The sequence below is a fragment of the Saccopteryx leptura genome, chromosome 2 (assembly GCF_036850995.1).
Source record: "Saccopteryx leptura isolate mSacLep1 chromosome 2, mSacLep1_pri_phased_curated, whole genome shotgun sequence".
Taxonomy (NCBI): Eukaryota; Metazoa; Chordata; class Mammalia; order Chiroptera; family Emballonuridae; genus Saccopteryx; species Saccopteryx leptura.
Genome location: NC_089504.1, coordinates 349,448,154 through 349,472,798, shown reverse-complemented (window position 1 = coordinate 349,472,798; position 24,645 = coordinate 349,448,154). Strand labels below are relative to the sequence as shown.

At 45.0% G+C, this 24,645-nt stretch overlaps 1 protein-coding gene and 1 long non-coding RNA gene across 3 annotated transcripts; one reads left to right on the top strand and one right to left on the bottom strand.

Annotated features, from left to right (window-relative positions):
* Window positions 1-222: 222 nt before the first annotated feature.
* UBE2Z (ubiquitin conjugating enzyme E2 Z) lies at window positions 223-20,047 on the bottom strand. Its single transcript, XM_066364469.1, has 7 exons — window positions 19,601-20,047; window positions 17,743-17,815; window positions 15,780-15,967; window positions 13,371-13,482; window positions 10,042-10,154; window positions 8,023-8,113; window positions 223-2,228 (listed from the first exon to the last, which is right to left on the bottom strand). The coding sequence occupies exons 1-7, from the start codon at window positions 19,927-19,929 to the stop codon at window positions 2,058-2,060; spliced, it is 1,077 nt and encodes a 358-aa protein (XP_066220566.1). The 5' UTR covers window positions 19,930-20,047; the 3' UTR covers window positions 223-2,057.
* LOC136392354 (uncharacterized) lies at window positions 19,316-24,621 on the top strand. 2 transcript variants are annotated; one of them, XR_010748934.1, is made up of 4 exons: window positions 19,338-19,401; window positions 21,875-21,944; window positions 23,690-23,788; window positions 23,917-24,621. It is a non-coding gene; the product is annotated as an uncharacterized lncRNA (long non-coding RNA). The 2 variants fall into 2 exon arrangements; XR_010748935.1 differs by lacking the exon at window positions 21,875-21,944 and having other exon boundaries at window positions 19,316-19,401.
* The last annotated feature ends 24 nt before the right edge of the window (window positions 24,622-24,645 follow it).

Sequence of the window (24,645 nt, the reverse complement as noted above, 5' to 3'; positions counted from 1 at the left end):
AGACCCTCTTTCTGGTTGGTGGGAAACTTGTTACCAGTAGTCCTGTCCCTACCCACATGTAACTGGCTTTTAGCTTCAGACAATACACTGAGCACTTACTTTCTGTCAGTTTCTGGCCTAGGCAAGATGTGTCATTATCAATATCCCATTCTTCCTTTGCACAAGCCCTCCCACACCCACAGGCGCCTCCTCCTGCCAAACAAACTATTGCACCAAAAAGGAAAAAAAAAAACTTCGTTTATGTACAATCAGATATAAAGACATCTCTTTGACTCCTGTGCATATATTTCCTCAACTCAAGATTAGGGCGTAAAAGTCAGGCCAGTATGCCAGACATGCTCTGCCCATGGCAGGGCCAAGAAGAGGATTGTCACTTGAAGTGGGAACACTTAAATGGATGACAGAACACTGGACCAACAGACCAAGGGCATTCTTCTTAGCCCTGTACTAGCTCCCAGAATGGAAGAGGGAAATTGGAAGCAAGGTGCCTTTTTGTCTCCCTGTGAAAAGACTCAGCCTTTAGATAGCCAAGATAAACTTCCATTCCCCAGACCCACTTCCTGTCCAGTTTCTTTGCTTCCTGCCCTCCCAAGCAGGACATTATCCTTTGTGTCCTACCCCCTTCCCAACTCTCCCGAGGAAGTCCCATGATCCACATGGCAGAGGCCTCCATAGCAGCTGGCAGAGCAGATACAAGTTATCCTCTCCCTTGCATGTGGCTGGATACTGATGGGCGGGGGGCAGGGGCTGTCACACAGATCACCAAGACCCCACTGGGAGCCATAAGAATCTGGGTAACACTGGGAGAACACATCAAAAGGGGAGGATGGATTCCCTCGATGCCCAGTATCACAGGGCACCTAAAGCATATTTTTCTGAGCCAACCAGCTAAAGGATCACTGCAGCTAAATACAGACAAGCAACACAGCCAGGCGGACACCCATCAGAGCCAGTGACAAAGAGCACATGGGAGGGGGAAGGGCAAGGGGAGAGAAGGGAAGGAACCTCCATAGCTCCAGCCCCAATCTCCTATCATTGGCTACCCTTGCTCCCCACTAGTCCCTGCACCTTGAAGTGAGGAAGGGGGACTACAAGCTGGGGTGAAATACACAAGGACAGCCAAACAAAATACAATAGGACTAGCATCAGCCTCCCCCCTCACCCCACCCAAGAGAAATACCCCTCATTCTGAATAGTATTTATGAAAATCTGTAACAGACTATTTTATGCAGTGGCTCTAATCCCATAAACCCAGCAGCTGCCTGAGCTGGGGACTTCAAATCAATGATTTGGGGGGGAACCCAGCATTTTCAGCTTTCTGTGGTGTCTGTGCAGGCTTTGCCAAGACCTCAGTTCAGCCCCATCACATTTACCTTCTGTCTGAAATCTAGAAAGGGCTGAGGGAATGGGCGACAGGAGAGAAAGGTGCTCAGGTGCTAGGTAAAGCTAACTTATCAGCAGCCTAGATCCCACCACTGTTCCTTCTCTTTGGTCTGTCTAGAACAGTGACTATAAATAGGGAAAACAAAATTACGCTGGCCCATGGGAAATAGTGGAGGCAGAGGCAAGGAGGAAAAGGGCATTGGGAAGCCCTGCTTCAAGACTGAAGACAGACAAGACAACCACCCAGACTGCTTAAGTGTAACAGACAGCCCTCCACCCCAAGCTCCCTTCCAGATACCCCGTAAATCACTTGGGCATACTCCCTCTTGGAACTGCAAGTTCTGTCTCCCACCTATCCGTAAGGAGCTGGCCCTGTGGAGAGGTGTGTTGGTTGTTTTGTTTTTGCCAGAGGCCCTCGCCCTAGGTGCTCCTGCATAGGTACCTTGGCCCCTGATATGGGATGAACAGAGCCCCAGATGCTCGAGAACCAAGGAGGTCAGATTGGGAACAGCTTCCCCACTCCCACACCCTGGGATCCAAGCTTGCTTGGTTCCTGCCATCTTGCAGGATGACGTCACGTTGGAGGGAGATACACAGCGCCTCTCCATCCCTGGGGTAGGGAAAGGAACTCTGCTGGGACTCTCGAGTGGGGGGAAGGGACAGGGGAGCAGGGTCTAAACCCTCAGGCTCCCGTGCAGGTCTGTCTCTGTCCCAGAGGAGCTGCTGTCAGAGTCCATTTCGGCGTTCTCATTATGGAGCCTCTCCAGCACTTTCTGACGAATCAGTCCCAGGCGCATCAAGAGGGACTGGTAGTCAAAGTGGCCCCGCTTCTCTCCAAAAGGGTCCTGTGGGCGAAAGGAGACAGGAGGATGGAACATGCAAGTCTGGATGGCTCACCCTAGAGATAGCAGCTTTGGGCCCATGGGAAACCCATGCTCAACTTTTGAGTCATAGGAACAGGGATGGACACAGCATAGACAGCTCTGAGCAGCTGACTACATTATCTGTGTTCAGGAATATTATGGCACATTTACTGCCCCAAACGGTCTGGCTTAGGCCAACATCAAATGTGTTTGCATTCCTCAAAAACAAGCCAATATACAGAAGGTAGAACACTAAAGGCAAGATAAAAGGGGAAGAGAAATTCAAGATCAGAGCTGTAATAACTGTGCCTGTTTTCATTTAACCTCAAAATCATAGGAGGGGAAAATTATCCTTCATTCTCTATATAGCAGGTCCTTGAGTGACAATGCTTTGGTTTAATGTCTTTGTTATAACAATGATGAGATGCCTAGGAACTTAACTCCTGTTTTTATCCATTAGCCTATGGTAAACTTGGTTTTGTTATACAGTAGGTAGTTTTGTAGCAGTTTCAAGAACTCAACATTAAGTGAGGACCTAACTGTACTCAAAAAGGACATTTTTTTTTTTTTGTAGTTAAGAGAAAGGGAGATAGTGAGGCAGACTCCCACATGCACCCTGACTGGGTTCCACCTGGCAACCCCATCTGGGGACAATGATTGAGTACTAAGCCATTTTTAGCACCTGAAGCTGTTACACTCAGATGGAGCTAACCTCAGTACCCAGGGCCACGCTTGAACAATGGAGTCACTGGTGAACAATTGAGCCACTGGCTGTGGGAGGGAAACGAGGGGGAGGGGCAGATGGTTGCTTCTCCTGTGTGCCCTGACCAAGAACTGAACCTGGGACATCCATACGCCAGGCCAACGTTCGATCCACTGAGCTACTGGCCAGAGTCAAAAAGGGCAATTTCTTTTCCCTTTTTTTAGATTTTATTTTGCCTGACCAGGGATAGAGTGTTGAATTGAGATGCGGAAGACCCAGGTTCAAAACTCCAAGGCTGCCAACTTGAGCGTGGGCTCACCAGCTTGAGTGTGGGGTTGCTGGCTTGAGCATGGGATCATAGACATGACCTATGGTCACTGGCCTGAGCCCAAAGTTTGCTGGCATGAAGCTCAAGGTCACTGGCTTGAGCAAGGGGTCACTCGCTCTGCTGTAGACCCCTGGTCAAGGCACATATGAGAAAGCAATCAATGAACAACTAAGGTGCCACAATGAAGAACTGATGCTTCTCATCTCTCTCCTTTCCTGTCTTCTATCACCAAAAAATTTAACTAAAACAAAGTTGATTCACGTTAGTCGTTCTTTTTTTTTTTTTTGTCGTTCTTTTTTAAGATATTTATTTATTTATTTACAGAGACAGAGTCAGAGAGAGGGACAGACAGGAATGGAGAGAGATGAGAAGCATCAATCATCAGTTTTTTCGTTGCGACACCTTAGTTGTTCATTGATTGCTTTCTCATACGTGCCTTGACCGCAGGCCTTCAGCAGACCTAGTAACCCCTTGCTTGAGCCAGCGACCTCGGGTCCAAGCTGGTGAGCTTTGCTCAAACCAGATGAACCGGCGCTCAAGCGGGCGACCTCAGGGTCTTGAACCTGGGTCCTTCACATCCCAGTCCGACAGTCTATCCACTGCGCCACCGCCTGGTCAGGCCACGTTAGTCTTATGTGTGAAGTGATAGTGTACCCATGGCTACTGATAAAGTTCATTTACGCCACTGTAATTTTTACGAATTTCAACAAGGAAGAAATGCTACAGAAGCATGTCTGTCACATCCACCATATTCCCCGGACTTAGCACCCTCCGACTATCACTTGTTTTTGTCCTTACAAAATTTTTTGTTTATTTATTTATTTTTTAAGACTTTATTCATTTTAGAGAGGAGAGAAAGAGGAGAGAGAGAGAGAGAGAGAGAGAGAGAAGAGGAAAGGAGCAGGAAGCATCAACTCCCATATGTGCCTTGACTAGGTAAGCTCAGGGTTTCGAACCAGCGACCTCAGCATTCCAGGTCGATGCTTTATCCACTGTGCCACCACAGGTCAGGCACAAAATTTTTTGAAGGGCAAAAAATTCAAAAATGAAGAAGATATCAAACAAGCACTGGTTCAATTTTTCGCATCAAAAGATAAAACATTTTTCAAAAATGGGATATACAAATTGGCCTCACGCTGGCAAGAAATCATTAATAATAATGGCAATTATATTATTTAATAAAGTTTATTGACGGTAAGAAAAATTTGTATTTTGTTTTATTCGAAAAACGAACAGAACTTTCTGGTAGACCATTTTTTTTTTTTTTCAATTCATTTTTTAGAGAGGAGAGAAAGAGAGAAGGGGGAGGAGCAGGCAGTATCAACTCCCATATGTGCCTTGATTAGGCAAGCCCAGAGTTTTGAACTGGAGACCTCAGTGCTCCATGCTGACACTCAATCCGCTATACCACCACAGGCCAGGCAAAAAAAAAAAAGACAATTAAAAAAAAATTAATTTTAGAGAGGAAGGGAGAGGAGTAGAGAGATATTTATGTATTCATTGGTTGATTCTTGTATGTGCCCTGACCGGGGATCAAACCCACAACCTTGGTGTATCAGGACAATGCTCCTATCCAACTGAACTGTCCTGCCAGGGCCAGGTAATTAGCTTTTTTTTTTTTTTTTTTTTACAGGGACAGAGAGAGAGAGGGATAGACAGGGACAGACAGCAGACAGACAGGAACGAAGAGAGATGAGAAGCATCAATCATCAGTTTTTCGTTGCGACACCTTAGTTGTTCATGGATTGCTTTCTCACATATGCCTTGACTGCGGGCTTTCAGCAGACCGAGTAACCCCTTGCTTGAGCCAGCGACCTTGGGTCCAAGCTGGTGAGCTTTTGCTCAAACCAGATGAGCCTGCGCTCAAGCTGGCGACCTCGAGGTCTCGAACCTGGGTCCTCTGCATCCCAGTCCGACGCTCTATCCACTGCACCACCGCCTGGTCAGTAATTTGCTTTTTTAAGGTTACAGCCAAGTATAGAACTCAGGAGTTCTGACTTCTTTTTTCTTTTCTTTATTTTTTTTTTACAGAGACAGAGAATGAGTCAGAGAGAGGGATAGACAGGGACAGACAGACAGGAAGGGACAGACAGACAGGAAGAGAGAGATGAGAAGCATCAATCATTAGTTTTTCATTGCGCGTTGCAACACCTTAGTTGTTTATTGATTGCTTTCTCGTATGTGCCTTGACCGCAGGCCTTCAGCAGACCGAGTAGCCCCTTGTTGGAGCCAGTGACCTTGGGTCCAAGCTGGTGGGTTTTTGCTCAAACCAGATGAGCCTGCGCTCAAGCTGGCGACCTCGAGGTCTCGAACCTGGGTCCTCTGCATCCCAGTTTGACGCTCTTTCCACTGCGCCACCGCCTGATCAGGCTTTTTTTTTTTTTTTTTTTACAGAGACAGAGAGAGAGTGGGATAGACAGACAGGGATGGAGAGAGATGAGAAGCATCAATCATCAGTTTTTCGTTGCGACACCTTAGTTGTTCATTGATTGCTTTCTCATATGTGCCTTGACCGCGGGCCTTCAGCAGACCGAATAACCCCTTGCTCGAGCCAGCGACCTTGGGTCCAAGCTGGTGAGCTTTGCTCAAACCAGATGAGCCCGCACTCAAGCTGGCGACCTCGCAGTCTCGAACCTGGGTCCTCCGCATTTCAGTCTGACGCTCTATCCACTGCGCCACTGCCCGGTCAGATAGTTCTGACTTCTTGATAAGCACCTGTACTCTTCCCTAGGGACCAATCACCCTATTCCTGTCCAGGTTTCTGGGCATCATGCCATGACCACCTACCCTTGATCCTAGTCCTCGTCATTCTAGATCAAAGGTCTCCAAACATGCTTGCCCTGTGGTGGCGCAGGGTTAAAGCATTGACCTGGAACGTTAAGGTTGCTGGTTCGAAACCCTGGGCTTTCTTGGTCAAGACACATACAACAAGCAATCATGAACAACTAAAGTGAAGCAACTATGAATAGACACTTCTTGCTCCCCATCTCCTCTTTCTGTAAAATCAATAAATAAAATCTTAAAAAAAAAATCTCCAAACATTACACACTGTCCTTAAAGTCCAAAAATAACTATGGTTGGGGTAGAGATATAAAAAAAGGAATTTAAAATGTTACTTAGGGCCTGACTAGGCAGTAGCGCAGTGGATAGAGCGATGGACTGGGATGCGGAAGACTCAGGTTCGAGACCCCGAGGTCACCAGCTTGAGCGCAGGCTCATCTGGTTTGAGCAAAGCTCACCAGCTTGGACCTAAGGTCGCTGGCTTGAACAAGGGGTTACTTGGTCTGCTGTAGCCCCACGGTCGAGGCACATATGAGAAAGCAATCAATGAACAACTAAGGTGTCGCAATGAAAAACTGATGATTGATGCTTCTCATCTCTCTCCGTTTCTGTCTGTCTGTCCCTATCTATTCCTCTCTCTGTGTCTCTGTAAAAATAAATAAAATAAAATAAAATATTACTTAGGGAATACAGCAGCCAAGTAGAATGACCAGGGTTCAAACACGTGGAGACCTTTCACTGGCAGTCACAAAAAGACATACGATTTTTCATTCTCACAATCTGTCTGCTCCCACATAAACTCCTACACAACTGCCCACATATTACCTTCAAGACTGGGGACCAGTGGACGCAAGTTACACAGTCACTGTGACTATAGCACGCGTTTTTCACTTACGAGGTTTACATTTCCACTTACCCTGGAGCTACAAATTTTCCAAGTCTTCCTTCTTTCATCATTGGCTTCATTTATCCTGCTCTCCTCCCCAGATGCTGCTCCTCCCTTTCCTTCCCTCACCACGAGTTATTTTTCCTTAATAGACTGAACATTGGAAATGCCGCAGGATACCAGCAATGAGAATCCCTGATGGGGAACAAACCACTGCCTGCTTCACCTTTGATACACTCTGAGCTGGCCTTGCCTTTTGAGTTTAAATGTGGCAGGTGGGTGGGAATTCCTTGAAGGAAGGATAGGGAAACTAACATTTCTAAGCAACTCCTATTCCTGATGGTGCTGGGGGGAGGGGCAGGAAGAACCCAAGAAGAGCTGGAGAGCACCTTAAGAGGTCTTAGTCACTTACCCAACTCACCATATTTCTAAGCAAGACCACCATTAATTAATTAAAAAATAAAAAGACACAATAACGTGTCCTTCAAGACTAAGGGTTCTCACCCTCTTGCCAGTGAGGTTTTTTATATAGGAACCTATTTGAAATTTGGTTTAATAAGAACCTCTCTTTAAAACAAGACTGAAGTTCTGCATTCTTATTGGAAGCAGAAGCACATTTCCCCAGTAGAGGCAGAGAATGAATAAACTGGTTACCATCCTATAAGAGAAATCTTTTAACATATAACACTACATATACAAAGCTTCTCTAAGCCTTCTATCTCTTAGTTCCCCTCAGAGCTAGGGATGGAATTCCAAGAGATGACTGTTATAATCCTTAAGATTCTGAGAGAGCTGAATGTTCTTGGTTTGAAGACCATGGACCAAGAAGGGAAGAGTTCCAGGCCAGAAAGGATGATTCAGATTCTACTCATGAGTACCTACTTTACGCCAGGGACTTAGAACAAACTCCATATGGCTGTATGCAAGTCAGTCTACTCTCTGGGCCTCAGCTACTCAGCTGAACCAGCTTCCTTTTGGCTCTGAGTTCTAGGAGAGATGAGGATGTCACCCTTGGGGGGAGGGGCCTTTACACGGTCTGCTGGAAGGTCTTTGGAGTCAAGAGCAGGGACTACATTACCTGCATAGTCTGGCCTTGAAGGTGCAGGCGATCTTTGCAGGCCACCTCATAGAAGTCATAATACTCCAGGAAGGACTTCTCCATCACCCCTCTGGAAAACCAGCAGAGAAGCTTCAGTTAGGAACAAGGGGGCGGGGGGTTACCATTTTACCGTCTAAGCTTAACATCAAATTAAACAGCTAGAGATCCCAAGCCAATGGTCGATTTCCCTTATAACTTAGAAATTATAAAATGAGAGTGACTGTTAATACCAGTCATTCGACCCCAACTTCAACTCATGTCTTGCTCAATCTCATTTGTTTTCCAGAGGCCACCACTAATTCCAATCCATACTTGAAATTCTCCAAGGAAGTTTGTTTCATTAACTCTTGATTTTGTTCTAGTTTTAACACTTAGAAATAAACTTGAACACTAAAAAATGGGTTTGTCACATCATTATTCACAGTGACTAAGACATGTAAACAACCAAAGTGTCCTTTGATAGAGGACTGGATAAAAAAGATGTGGTACACATATACAATAGAATAGTATTCAGCCATAAGAAATGATGACATATTGCCATTTACAACAACATAGATCAGGGGTCCCCAAACTTTTTACACAGGGGGCCAGTTCACTGTCCCTCAGACCGTTGGAGGGCCGGACTATAAAAAAAACTATGAACAAATTCCTATGCACACTGCACATATCTTATTTTAAAGTAAAAAAACAAAACGGGAACAAATACAATATTTAAAATAAAGAACAAGTAAATTTAAATCAACAAACTGACCAATATTTCAATGGGAACTATGCTCCTCTCACTGACCACCAATGAAAGAGGTGCCCCTTCCAGAAGTGCAGCGGGGGCCGGATAAATGGCCTCAGGGGGCTGCATGTGGCCACGGGCCATAGTTTGGGGACCCCTGACATAGATGGACCTGGAGAACATTATACTGAATGAAATAAATTAACCAGAAAAAGCTAAGAACTGCATGATTTTACACAAAGATGGGATACAAAACTGAGACTCATGGACATAAGATAAAAGTGAAGTGGTTACCAGGGGCAAGGGGCTTTGGGGGAGGGGGTAGGAGGGAGTAGAGGGACAAATATATAGTGACAGAAAATGATTTGACTTTGGGTGATGGGTATACAATATAATCAATAGTTCAAATGCAATAGAAACATTTACCTGAAACCTATGTACTCTTATTGATCAATGTCACCCTGTTAAGTTTAATTTTCTAAATTTAAAAAATGGGTTTGTGCCTGGCCTGTGGTGGCACACTGGATAGAGTTGACCTGGAATGCTGAGGTCACGGCTGGAAACCCTGGCCTTGCCTGGTCAAGGCGCACACGAGAAGCAACTACAAGTTGATGCTTCCCACTCCTCCACCCTACCTCTCTCTCTCCCCTTGCTTTAAAATCAATAAATAAAATCTTAACAAACAAAAAACCAAACTATCCCGGAAAAATGAGTGTGTTACACCTCATCTGGCTGTAGAACAGCTGTAGTTTTGACATGTCCACATCCTTGAGGACTGGGGCGCCCTGAGGGCACGGACTACATCTTTCCTGTGAGGCCGGACACTCTCCAAGAACACAGACGCGCTCTCTGAGTTTCCTCTTGGGGAACCCTTAGCCACTTGCTTTTTACTTGTTGATTTTAGACAGAAAGGAAGGGAGGGAGGGTAGGAGGTGGAGGCAGAAAGGTAGAGAGAAAGAGAGAAAGAAATACTGATTTGTTGCTTCACTTGTAAATTCACTGGTTGATTCTTGTATGTGCCCTGATGAGGTTTCAAACCCACAACTTTGGTGTATTTGGATGATGCTCTAAGCAACTGACCTACCCAGCCAGGGGCAGCCACGTTCTCTTTAAAAGTGTGAAAAGCACATGCTTTTAAATCACTTGCTTCTTCTCTGTCTGTCTCCCTCTGGTGCCCAACACTGGACTTTGCCCCAGAAGTTCTCAAAGGTTTGAACCAGCTCAATCTCCAAAAGGAATACAATTACCCAGTGGGTTCTCTGGACACATACCGTAAGGGTTCAGGGCAGGGACACTTTCCTTCCATCATGTCACAGACCGCCACTCTGATGGTCTCATGCCGAATACATTCATTATAATTTTTGCTGTCTCCTGGATGTCTCTCCTGTAATGCGACAGACACCATAGCATCGAAGTACAAAGTTCAGGCAAAGAGAAAAGCCAATATGAAGAGACTTCAGGATTAGTATGGGGCATGTGACCCAAACAAATGAACTAAGAGGACACTTTTCCCATTGTATGGCAGACCCACTAAAGAGCAACTAGGTCTTCAGTTCTGAGACCGTTTACCTCCCTCCAGGCATACCTAATACCCATCCTCTGTTGGGTCATTTGACTAGAAACAGCAAACTAGATCCATCAAATTTTCCAAAGCCTGAAATTTTCACGGGAAGGATTAAGTAGGAAATAACCAATTATACATAAATGATGTTAGGAGTCTGAGTCTAGAAAGCCCATATATATCAGGATGCTTCCTGCTTAACTTCTTTACACAGCTATAGGATTCTACCATCACTGATTCAACTATTTTGAATCTATCAGAAGGAGCACTTGAAATTTTCAGAAGAAAACTCCAACTTTTGATCTTGAAAGCTGAGATGAATGTGTTGGGTGTGAACAGAAGGGAGTCCCGCCTCCCCTACCCTAACTCTTCTTTTGCTCTCCAAAGCTCCTCCTACCAACTAACTCTGGTCAATTAAGAGTCTTGGCCTCTGATAAAAACATGAACAGGAAAGAGATATACACCTTCAGCCTACTATTACTGTTCCTGAAATGCATGGCAACAAAAGCAAGGGGGCGCTGTGAGACCTTGTAAATTTTTGAGGAAAACCAGTCAACACCAAACAGCATGCAAACTACTAGCTTGAGGTAGGTAATTCAGTTTTAACAGCACTATATTCCTTTCAATGACATATTATCTTTGTGAAGCTGGATTTTCAGTCACTAGAGTGATAAACAGCAGGTAGATATGAAAACAGTGGGGAATTGAAATGAGGGTGGTGGATTCTATCTGGTTCCAAGACTTTAAAAGTTGTATGGTACCCAACAGGTGTATACATCATATAATTACGTCATTATAGCTATTTAATTTTTTAAAATTTATTCATTTTAGAGAGGGGGGAGAGAGAGAGAGGGAGGGAAGGAGGAAGGAAGGGAAAGAGAGTGAGGGAGAGAGAGAGAGGGAAGGGGAGAGGGAAGGAGAAAGGGGGGGGAGAGAGAGAGAAGCAAGGAGGAGCAGGAAGCATCAACTCCCATATGTGCCTTGACCAGGCAAGATTAAAGTTTCAAACTGGCGACCACAGCATTCCAGGTCAATGCTTTATCCACTGTGCTACCTACCACAGGTCAGATCATCATAGCCATTTAAAAAGGAAATAAGTTATTTGGACCTAACTGTTTAACGAACAGAACAGTCTGGCATTTCTTTCTGCCTAGAGAACTGAAAAAAACTACCAGGCAAGAGGGTGCTATGAACCAAGAACATTTGAAAGTATTAAAAATATAAGTCACAGCTTTTGAATTTCCAAACAAGATGTAAAAATCATCTTCCTGGTTAGCCAATGAGGTCTATTTTCATTTCTACCAACTCCTTTAATCAAATACAGGATAGTTTAGGGCAGCATTTTCCTTTCCTTTTCTTTTTTTTCAAGTGAGAGGGATGGGGATAGTGAGACAGACTGCCACATGCACCCAGTCAGGATCCACCAGCAACCTTGCCTGGGACTGATATTCAAGTACTGAGCTATTTTTAGTGCCTGAGGCTGATGTACCTCAGTGTAGGGCAGTATTTTTTAACTACCAGTCCATGGGCCAATGCTGGTCTGCCAGAAATTTTGTGCTGGTCCATAGATCAGTGGTTGAAAACCACTGATTCAGAGAATAATTTTGGTTCATCTTTCCCTTTGTTCTGGTCTATAGAAGAATCATCAATGTTAGTGTTATCTCAAATAATTTCAAATTGAAAGCTGTTTTAATTGGCTAGACTGAATTATCATTTTGGTAGAATATCACTGGAACTCTTTTCCTACTCCATGATTAATCCTGGACGGTACTTTGGCACAATGGAAAAACTCTGGGCTCCAGGGCAAATCCTGGGTCCTACCCTGACCTCCTGATCTGGTGTGTCCTTGAAAAAGTTCATTAGCCCCACTAAGCCACTATTACTTTACTTGAAAATGAGGATAACAATACTTACATCACAGAGCAGGTATGAAGATTAAATGAGATATTATACACAAAAACTTGGCAGTGTATAATATCTGTCATATAACATATTCTAGAAAAATATGAATTTCTTCTACTTTCTCCTTGGTGGTGCTGCCTAAATATTCTTGCCCTAGCTAATGAATGGTACAGTTGACCTTGGACAGAACTGTACCATTGAACTGTATGGGTCTACTTCTCCATGGACTTATTTTCAGTAAACCAGTTGGCCCCTTTCATCTTCAGGTTTTGCAGCTGTGGATTCAACCAACAACAGATCAAAAACAATATCTTTGCTGCCTGACTAGGTGGTGGCAGAGTGGATAGAGCGAGCGCAGGCCTGGGGCACTGAAGACCCAGGTTTGAAAACTCAAAGTCACTGGCTTGAGCACAGGACCACAAACATGACCCCAAGGTTGCTGGCTTGAGCAAGGGGTCACTGGCTCGACTGGAGCACCCCTCCATCAAGGCACATATGAGAAAGCAATCAATGAACAACTAAGGTACCGACTATGAGTTAATGCTTCTCATCTCTCTCCCTTCCTTTCTGTCTCTCTCACTAAAAAAACCCAGTATCTTTGCATTCCCAATCATGGATCAAAAATATTGTTTTCAATTCATAGTTGATTGAACTGGTAAATGCAAAGAACCCACTATGAAAAAAAAAAGAACTCACTATGGTCAAAATTACACGCAAATTTTCAAATGCACATTGCTCAACAGTCAACTTGTATTGAGTCACTACAAAAGAATGTCTGGCTGGGCAGTAGTCACTAGAGATCACCTCAAAGGGACACTGGAGAATGGAGGCATAAAGAACTCTGGATACAAGAGCCCCCAAAGCAGCCTCAGAATCAATTTCTAAATGACTCCACTGACTTCTACATGGTAAATTAATTCAAGTCAAATGGAAATAACTAGACAGTGTTACTGTAACTTACAAGGGAAAAAATTCATTAATGAGGAGCATACACGCCAGCTCTTTTTTCTCATAGTGACAAGTTTAATACATGGGATTAAGCCAAGTTTAAAACAAAACAAAAACCCTCAAGCAGACTTTTCAGATCTCTTAAAACCCAATAATCCACAACCCAGAGCTGGGCCCACCCAGCCTTACCTGCTCAAAGCCAGGCTCATTGTGATAGGGGTTCTCAGTCATCAGGGACTGGATGGAGATAAGCACAGAAGAGATGCTCTGGGCTGGGCTCCAGGCAGGGCCAGTCCACGTACTGCAAAACACATCAGAGGGAATGGAAGAGGGATGAGGCAGAGAGAGACGGGAAAGGCTGCCACAGAAAGACCAGCGTCTAAGGACGCTGGCACCTAGCAAGCACAGCCTTAAGTGACTCAACGTTTCTTTTTCACTATTAACACTCTGGAATTTCCCAGCCTCTGTCTCACCCTCATTCACCAGAAATGAGTTAAATGCCTAATCCTCTTATCAAGTGGGGCAAAAGAAAAGAGTAAAGCAAGCAAGGTAACTTTAAAGAGATTTTCTTTGGGCTAGAAAAGAAATAGTACAATAGCCAGGGAAGGTTCTATTCATCAGAATGAAAAAATATAAGGTAAGAAAACAGATCCAAAGGGAGTCAAAATGTTACCCTCTGTGATCTCAAAGAGCTTATTTATTTTATGGATGTGATGGAATTAGTGCGGAGAGAGAAGCTGAGCGTAAAGGCACAGAGGAGACTGAAGCCATCTGGTTAGAGGCCATGTGGTGGGGCTGATGATCAGGGATCCAGTCCTTCATCAAGCCCCCAAGGAGTGTCAAATTCTCTGAAGATTACAAAACTCTGCCTCAAGACATGAAGGCACTTCTAGATTGTGGAGGGTCTGGAAACATGAAAAACAACTTGACTAAGAAACACCAAAACTGCTCGTCTCTTTCATAAATCTGATCGAGTATTCAGAGGAAGCGGGCAAGCTGGACATTAATGACATTTCCTTTTAGATGACGAGATGGCACCGAACTGGAAGCGGAACACAGCCTGAGCCAGGACTGCTTCTTCAGGTTAACCGCCAACTCCCTTCCCCCTGGACTTGAGAAAGCCCCAGTAAGCGATGCAGATCAGTGACTTCATCAGCTCTTGCTCTTGGGTGCCTCTCAACCTGTTCTCAGCTTTGCTTCCCCTCAAATGGTCAACTTTGGGCTAAGGCTTCAGATATTTGTGAATTCAAGTCAACATGGTAGGTAAACTTCCACTAAATTTCTTTTGTCGGAAAGTCAGCCCAATATTTTTTTCTAGGTTGAGTGGAAAGAAATGAGGCTGATAAAGTGAATATAGTCACCAAAAAATGCATGGGAGTTTTCCATTCTGATTATTTGTGGCAAATTTTGAATTTCAGGGTAGCTTCTCCTTTTCTACCCAACCTACTTCTGCCACTTTACCCTACCATCTGACTTCCCCTATTTCTACTGTGAGCTGGTGTGTTTGATCAAGACAGTTTTATATTGGCCTAATGAAGGAGAACCTAATGCAAAACACTTTCCCAAACAAACCTCATACAGAAGACAACTAAATTTCCTTACCACTGTGGGTTACACAGACCACTATCCTACCAGCACAAACAATTTATACACCCTAGAGAGATGAAGGACAAACTTCCTCACTGCCACAATCACAGAACATATTCCTAGGTCAGAGAGATTAAAAAAAAAAATGATGTTTTCAGTTTGTGTCAGCTGTCTTATCCTGACACAAACCCAGAAATTGTTGGACAGGAAGAAAGAAAACAATCATCAGTTTGGGCAACTTTCTCAAGTGTAACCTACGCTTGCTCTCTGCCCCAGGGCAATTCAGACCACACTAAAAAGACCAATCCAGACTATACTACAAGACATTTCACTCTGAAATGTTAACCCCCTGAGGCAATTAAAAGGAACGGATGAACTATATGAAGGAAAATCTCGGGAGCACACAGAAACAAAATGTACTTAAAAACTTCTGTGTTTCGTATGTGATGTGATTTTCAACCTCAGACATTTTCCATTCAGTTGTTAAAATATCATCATCATCATCATCATCACCACCGCCACCTCCAAAGCCACTCACTGACTTCAGAAATAAGACACCCACGATCTTGAATGGCACAGATCTGCAGCCTTTCTCAACCTGATCAGAAAAGAATTAAGCCCTGATGCCCTAAGGGAGTGGTTCTCAAACTGGAGGGCACGCCAGAATGATCTGAAGGGCTTTTAAGACATAGATTGTTAGGCCACCGTCCTAGAGCTTCTGATACAGGAAGTCCAGGGTAGGGCCCCAGAACTGGCATGGTTACAAGTTCCTAGGTGCTAGCTGCTCAGGGAGAACCGTTTCACTAAGGCATCCGCTGCATGTAAGGGATTCACTTCTCTTCTATACCTGGAATGGGACTAGTCATGAACCATCCTGGGGAGAATCAAGGAAATATACACTCCAGTTATCTTCCGTGCTCTAGTTCAGATGAGAAACCCCGGTTGATAAAGGCTGGCCTAGGGTAATTATTTGCTAACAACCAACTTGGCCACTTAGAAGTCTCCTCTTACCCTAGAATACTCAAGCAGACTTTCCCATTGCGGTAGAAGTTGGGGTTAAACCTCACTGTGTTATTGCCCGTTGTCATCAGTTTGACCCGAGGTGGGTGGATGGGATAGTCGGGCGGACACCGAAACACGAACAGGAAGAAACCCCCTTCATAAGGAGTGTCAAATGGGCCTGTGATCAATGCATGAATCTGCAAAATAAAACCCCATCTCAAAATTGTGAGGTGATGTCCCATCCCAACCCCTCCTGGCTTCCACTTGCTACCCACGCCAGAAGCAGGACCTTCATCTAGTATCTGTATTCCATATCCTATATCTATCTGTGCAGCAGAATGAACAGCCTGTACTCACTCATACTAGTATTTCTGGAATTTTAAGAAATCCCATTATAGTGAAGTGGAATCTTACTCAATGGTTACATTCTAAAGGTAGAGCCCAAGGTGAAAATTCAATCTAGTCAAAATCATCCTTAAGTATTCTTAAAACTCCCTTAAAGCATGATTTTTGCCCAAACTTCTCTGATCAGTATGTATAACAAATGAATAGAACATCGACATGCAAAATATAACACAAATCTATAAAGTATTATCCTAGCATGTTTAATTATGAGAACTGTCTTTTTTCTGAGTATGTATGTTTGGGTTTGCCTAGCTTTAACACACATGTGATGCAACTCCACCCTCCATTTATGTGGCACAAAGAGGGGGTAAGACGAATGGGAAAGAGGACAAGGATGGGAAGCCACAGCACCAGGGCCAGTAACGGTACAGATGGCAGGGCAGTAACAGCTGTGATGGAGGCCGACGCTGTCTGCTTCCTCTGCAGAGGATCAAACCTACTGTGTAGGATGTGACTCAAGCAGCATCCAGCTATGTCAAAGGCACAAAGAAAAATGGGGAAAACACATGGTCCACTGGAGCCATTAGACCATCCCTAGAACTTTCCTCAACACTGTAAGTTAACTCAAAAAAAAAAAAAGAAAAAAGAAAAATGCAATGGCACTTAAAATAACACTCAACTCTCTTCCTAAAGCCATGATATTGAATGAGATTTCCCTAACCTGAACTCAGCTATGAGTCTTCCTTTACAAAGGCTCCTAGGCACGTAAGTCTGCTCAGAATTTGAACAGCAAGCGGAAAGAGGACCTGCAATCCAATGCGTCAGTGTATAGTCCCTACCATGCCCTAGTGACATCCAGACTTTCTTTTAGCCCTCAAGTCATTGGAATAGCAAGCTTAACTGGTACCAACATGGCATTGATCCGAGGAACCCAGGGACTAGCATATTAACAGATACTTGACTGCGGACAAAATGTCATAGGAAAAACATTTCCAACCACATAAAAAGAAAAAGAAAAATCAATTGAAAGCGAAACCTATTCATAACAAAATAGATACCAACAATACAAAATCTGAATTTCTACAGTTAAGAAATTTGACACTATAAGTTTTCATGTCAACACTAGATTTAGGAAACCTGATTTTCTTCCCCAACATCAGTTTAGGAACCTAAACAATACCCTTTAACTACAAACACTGTTCACTCAAGCATGCCCTACCCCCAGCTTTCTCTCCACCTGATTTATAGCAGCTTACTTAAAGGTCAAGAGTGGCAGGATGGGGGAAGAGTTGGGTAGTACAATGGACAGGGTGACCACATAATTTATCATCCAAACTGGAGCACTTTTAAGAATGAAAGAGTGCCCTATTAATAGTTAAGCTGGAACAATTGGTGTAAACTGGAATTTTCCAAGCCAACCAGGACCTACTGGCACTCTAATAAGACACCTGTTCAAGTCTTTGCTCCACCTAACTGTGTAACTCTGGGCCAGCCACTTACTCTCTTGAGGGCTTGATTTCTTCTCTATGTAACCATCCGAGATGGGAGCTGGACAATCTCTTTTAGGCTCTTCCAACGTTATGGGCCCAATTTCCCAACAAATCCCGAACCCCAGCAAGTTACATACCTTAGTCATGTCAACAGTATCAGGTACAACGAACATTCCTGGAGGAGGCTCCTTATAAATGGACATGATATCCCTGTATAACACCAAGAGGAGCGGGGGAGGGAGTGAGGGAGAGGAGAAAAAAGGGGAATCCCTTGAACAGGACAGCTGTTATCACCTCATTGAGGCCAGGGTTCGAGAAAGTGGTGCTTGGTACCACAAATGTTTGTACTGTCTTGCTGGCTGAGAAATCTCAGCTGAGTACTGTCAGGCAGGCAGAAAGCAAATTATTATAAAAGGGGCATTGTTTCCTCAGGGGGAGGGGAAGGAGAGGAGAAAGAAAAATCAGAGGTCCCAATGGCATCAGATGTCACCCTGGGATAGCCACATCCCCTTTACGCTCACTTCCTCCCACATGGCAGTTCATTCACTCCCCAGCCTGGGGATCCCCAGGTACTACAGCTGAACGTTAAAGGAAGATTGTTTCAGTAACTAGAGAGGAACCATCAACCCCACTGAAAAAAGAATTCCATAAACCACCGTGGACCTTTGTTGCCAAGGGAATTACAAGAAGCAAGTGAGCTTGCAGGGAGCAATGATCTTCTTGCCCAGGAGACTACTAATAGGGCAGAAATCTCTGAAGGTCGGGAAGGGGACCTTCTGAAATCGCTGAGAACCTCACATCTGGAAGATGACATGCAGTGGCTACTACAGAAGTGAGAGGACTGCTAGGTCATACCTCACAAACTAGAATGGATTCGTTGTGAGCAAGGGTCTAAAATAGGGCATTCTAGGTGGGAAAAGGCTAAAGTCAAGCACTGGGCCAGGTACTTTATACACACAATATGCTTTTTAATTTTCATTACAATCTTTAAAGGCAGGCAGAGATACACCTGAAGGGACTTGGAAAGTGGGGGAAAAGAATGAGGACTGTGCTGGGAGCAGCATGTGGAGAATGAGTCTGGCCATCAGGAAACAAGTTTAATAGCAGCTAAAAAGCATTACTATTCTCCTATGCGATAGGTACTGTGCTAAGAATATTTGCAAAATATTATCTATTAAATGATACGATCTAATATCAGACACCCAAGAAACAAGCTCAGAAAGAACTCAGGACGTTGTTCCTATATTTGCATTGGGTATATCTACTTTAGAAAAGTAAACCAGATGATCCTGAGTTAGAAATACAGGAAGAAATATCGAGTGGGACATTACAAGCCAGAGTGAGACCTGGGGGAGGAAGCCTGAGTTCCTGGAACAGGTGTGTTAGTGGACAGCTTTGGGGTTCTGGAAACGTGCTTGAAGGGAAGATTGTGGGTGTATGAGGGAAGTGATCTAGACTTCCGAAGGGACTATATGGAGGTGGTTTGAAGAAACGGGAAATAAAAAGAGAGGCTGGTCTAGAGTCTGAAGCCGGAAAGCAAGCTTGTGTGAGTGTTACAAACGGGGCCCAAGAAGAGAGGGACCCTGATGGGTGGGGACTCCAAGCAGCATCCACCAGGGCTAGGGTGGGAAGAGGGGAGAGGGGCGGAGCGGTGGGCGGGAGGGGGTGTCACTGAAGCGCGGAAGGGTCGGGTTTCGGGCGAGAGGTATGGGGGAGGGTGTCCGGAATGGAGACTGAGCGCTCACGGGAGGCTGTCGAGGGGCGGGGTCGGACCTGGGCACTCGAGGAGGGGTTTGGTGAGTGTGGGGCTGGGGGCGGGGTAAGTGGGGGCTCCTGTCCCGACTCTCCGTGCTGGTCAGAAGTGGGCCTGGCAGCTGGGCGGCCGCAAGCGGAGCGCGGAGACGAAGCAGTTGTGGGGGCCGTGGTGGGAAGGGATGGGGGCAGGGAAGGTCGAGCCCCAGAGCTCGGGGCTGGGGGAGGAAAAACCCGGCTCACCGCTTGATCCGGAGTAGGCACTGCGGCGCGGTTCGCTCTCCGTCCCAGTCAGAGCTGAGTGTGGGGTCCCAGTGGCTAAGCAGCGCGGCCCCGTGGGCAGCGGCCGAGGGAGGGAGCCCGGGCAGCGGAGCCAGGCCGCTCCCGGGTCCCCCGGCCCCGCCCGCTGCCGCCGCCGCCGCCCACACATCCGGCAGGAAAGGCGGCCCGAACCCGCCGCCGCTGCCGCTGCCGCTAACGCCAACAACACCAGCAACGCCGCTCGCTCCGGGGCCTGCTGCCCCGGCGCCCGCAGTAGCTGTCGCCGCCTCTTCAGTCGGACTCTCCGCCATCGCTGCTTCGCTTCCGGGACTGCTCGGCAGCACGTCCGCCGACCAGAGCGGCCGCTGCTCCCACCCGCTCCCGCACCACCGAGAGCCGGGCCAGAGTGTCCCCACCCTCCGTAGCCACAGCCTGGCGGTACTGGCTCCGCCCACCCCTGCCCCTACCAGCGAGAGGCGCTCTGCAAGAGCGTCCACCCACGGTCCTCCAGGGCGGGCGGGAGAGGAACTAGCCAGAGGAACCTGCGTTCTGCGCCTGTGTTGGCACCGCACTTTGCGGGAGGAGGTTTTGAATCGTGTACCCGGACTCCTGGGTGCAGTTGACAGCCCAATTCCAATGAATATTTTGTTTTCAAATGTTGAAAGGGGAGGAGGGAAGGACCATATCCCCTCTTAAGGAGAGACTCATGGGGTAGGATTGGCGCTCCAGCCTCTTTGTAGGGAGTTGTTGAATACATTGGGGTAACTCGCTTAGGTCACTTGCTGTCCAAAAGGCTGTGATTTATCTTTCCTCTTTGCGCCCTCACTCACAGAGGGCAGGCTGCCATTGTCCCTGGCCCGCAACAGGACCAAAAAATAGGAAGGAAGTAATCAGAACCTGCGAGTGAAAAACTACCTCGTTTTAGTGTTTATTCAATATATATTTATGAAGAGTCCAGTAAATGCCAGGCACTGTTGCTAGGCGTTGCCATAGGGATAATGAAACAGACCTAGAGAAACTTGGTAAAGGGTAAAAAAATCAGGTCTGCTGACTCCAAGCTCAGTACTGTTTCCTCCCACAACTCGAGTATATTTCGTTGAGGAATCAAGTAAGGGGCTGTGAATTTAAATCCTAGAAGGATTCCTTAGGACTTTCCTGAGATACATAAAGTGAAAAATACTATGGACTTAGAAAAACAGGAGCCTTCCCTTTTCTCCCTAGCAAGATACGAGCTCACTATCTAATTCGGAAAGACTTGGGGCCAGATATGTTTCAGAATTGAGAGTAACACTGGTGGCAGGGCCTGGGGCAGTACCAAGTAACTAAATATTGATACAGTACTTACAGCAAAGTATATGAATATTTATATTAATTTGGCATGAATATTCATATTAAACTTACCAAATAGTCAACTTCACTTTGGATTATATTTTGCAGCTAATTTATTTTATGAAAAAAAAATTTTTTTCACAGCTTTGTGAATTTTCCGGTAAGGAACCGTGGCCTTGAATGATTTATCAGCATTTATTGGTAGTTAAAAATTTGGTTTTTTTAGCTCACATTCATTGAGTGCTTGATATGATGCCAAGCTCCTTGTATACTTTGTCTTTTTTAAAAAATATTTTTAAAATTTACTTATACATTTTAGAGAAGAGAGTGAGAGAAGGATGGGGAAGGAGCAGGAGTCAGAGAGAGGGATAGACAGGGACAGACTCTCCATATGTGCTTTGACCAGGCAAGCCCAGGGTATCGAACCAGCAACCTCAGCATTCCAGGTTGATGCTTTACCCACTGTGCCACCACAGGTCAGGCTACTTTGTCTTATTTACTACTTTCAACTACCCTATGAAGTAAGTACTGTTACTAGTCCATCTGACCAATGGAAAGACAGGCTTACAGAAGAGGTTCAGTCATTTACACAGGTCACACTGAGAGCAAGTTGCAGATTTAGGGCTATAGGCCAAATCTGACTCCAGAGAAAAGTTCAAACCCCTCTGTGAATCTCGAAGCTATGGACTCTCCCACACTTACTGCATTTCACCTTGTACCAGTTATTCTTTGGTAACTGTTGCTTTTACTACTCCCTATCCCCCAACATACACACACCACTCTTGGGACTCCAGACCATCTATATATTTGAATCCAGCACAGGGCCTGACACAGCTTAGGTACTAACATGAAGCAAGATGAATCAAAGAATATTTTTTATAGGTTTCATGTTTTGTTGATAAAGTGTTTTATCATTCTATAATAAAGGTGCCAGAATATTTCTGAAAGGGCACACAAGAAATGTAAACAGTGGTTCCCCTGGATCATTTTGGCTAAGGTAGGCCAAAGGAATATGTACATATACATATATTTTTTTTTAGTATCTTTTTTTTAATGTTTATTTTATTGATTTCAGAGAGAGGAAGAGGGGGGGGGGAAAACAATCTGTTCCTGTATGTGCCCTGACCAGGAATAGAACCAGCAACCTCTGCACTTTGAGACAATGCTGTAACCAACCAAGCTATCCTGCCAGGACTTTTTTTTTTTTTTTTTTTACAGAGACAGAGAGTGAGTCAGAGAGAGGGATAGACAGGGACAGACAGACAGGAATGGAGAGGTGAGAAGCATCAATCATTAGTTTTTCGTTGTGCATTGCAACACCTTAGTTGTTCATTGATTGCTTTCTCATATGTGCCTTGACCGCAGGCCTTCAGCAGATTGAATAACCCCTTGCTTGAGCCAGCGACCTTGGGTCCAAGCTGGTGAGCTTTGCTCAAACCAGATGAGCCCGCGCTCAAGCTGGTGACCTCAGGGTCTCGAACCTGAGTCCTCGGCACTCCAGTCCGACGTCTATCCACTGCGCCACCGCCTGGTCAGGCAGGGCTTTTTTTTTTTTGTACTTTTTAAATATTGTACTGTGCATCTATTAACTATTCAAACTATATATTTTATTCATTTTTAAAGTATTCCAGAATTTTATATGGGTATTTATTTAGAAAGATAGTCAAATGTCAATTAATTCACTGGGTAACCTCACACAAACTAAAACACTACTCCAAAAACTCCTCCATGGCTACTGGCCGCAGAGGCTCAAAGATGGCCCATGGGGTGAGAGGGTTTCGCAGTTTGTCCCCTCCTTGCTACTGGACCAGTTTTCAAGTCCAAGGCCCATTAGCAATGGGGCAATGAACAGAGAGCACTTACCTTAGAGCCAGAAGAAAAGTTCAAGCTTTTGATTTGCACCATTCAGCAAATATCCAATTTTAGCCAGTTTTTGCATCCATAGAATGGTGATATTTCCTACCTCTCAGAGTTTTTTATTATTATTATTATTATTTATTTATTTATTTTTACAGGGACAGAGAGAGAGTCAGAGAGAGGGACAGACAGACAGGAACGGAGAGAGATGAGAAGCATCAATCATCAGTTTTTCGTTGGAACTCCTTAGTTGTTCATGGATTGCTTTCTCATATGTGCCTTGACCGCGGGCCTTCAGCAGACCGAGTAACCCCTTACTCGAGCCAGCGACCTTGGGTTCAAGCTGGTGAGGTTTGCTCAAGCCAGATGAGCCCACGCTCAAGCTGGTGACCTTGGGGTCTCAAACCTGGGTCCTTCCGCATCCCAGTCTGACATTCTATCCACTGCGCCACCGCCTGGTCTTTATTTTTATTATTAAGTGTGACATTTCCAGAAGTGGTTTGTAATTGGCACCTCACTTGCCCAGATACCGTCTGTCTTTCTTCCTATTTTCTCCACCTAGAATATTCTTTCCCTCTACCAGAGGAAATTCTACTTATTTGAACTTGCTGAGCCTCTTTTCCTCATCAGTAATATTGGTAAAATAATAGCAGCTATAAAAAAGTGATAATGGGATAATGAATGTGCACAATACGCAGCCAGAGTAAATGTTCAATAATTAACTCTTACTATTTTTACTCATCTTCAAGGCTGGCAGTAATATTACTTTCTCGGCCAAGCCTAATACCTCCAGGCATATTATTAATATTATTAGTCATTTTTAATTACCCTATCCTTTGGAGTAATTCATACCTTTATTATAGCATATACTACTTTTTATTTTAGTGGTTTGGTTACTCATCTGTCTAGCGACTACAAAGGACATCATCTAGGGCAGAATCATGGAGTGCCTGCCTATCTTGTATCTCTAGGACCTGAAATTCAGTGAGTACTGCAGAAATGGTGAGAACAAATTGGAAATGAGGACGGGGTAGCTAGTTGCCCTTCCCCTGGCCAAGGAAATTTAGGATTTCACCTCTTCCTCCTCAGATATGTCTATTTTCTTTCCAAAGGGCAGAGCTGAACTTGGCACAAAGAATCTGCAGATCAAGGCCTGAAGGGCTACAGAAGGCAGCAGCTGCTTCAAGGGAGCTCAGCTGGGGAAGAGGATGACCAGGGAGAGGCTGGAAGAATGTTTTAAACTGGCTTTGCTTTTTAAACGGGCTTTGCTTACTTTATCCAGCGTTGATTTTTTTCAAGGCAGCACCTGGCTGCTTTTCACTGGCAGCGTGGCCAGAGGGCAGCCAGTCTCATGCCCTCTGGGAATGCGTGACACAGCCAAACGGTCTTCCTACAGGAACTTGGATTTAAGCCTCACGCCTCCCCAGCACTGGACTGCCCTGCACTGAGCTATCTCTTTATGCAACAAAGTGTGGTAGTGCCCTCCCCCAGGGACAGAGGCCAGCAAGTGTCCCAGAGCCCAGGTCACTGCCGTGTTTGAACCCTCTTTAAAAAGATATATTGTTACGATCCTTCTCTTCTTTCCCAAAATCCCGTGTTCCACTGACTGCCCTCTGGAGCAGACCTTCTTACCCCAGGACCCAACCTTTTTTGTCTTGGGCCCAATGTCAGGGATAGATAAAGAGTTCCCCTCCAGGTCATAAATTCTGGACCAAAAGGAAAAATTAGAACTTGGACTGGGTGTTTTGAGGCTTCTGAGTATAAGTAATAATAGCTATATTAAAAATTTTAATAATACCTACATTGTTAAAGCATTACATATCTCAGTACATCATAGTATT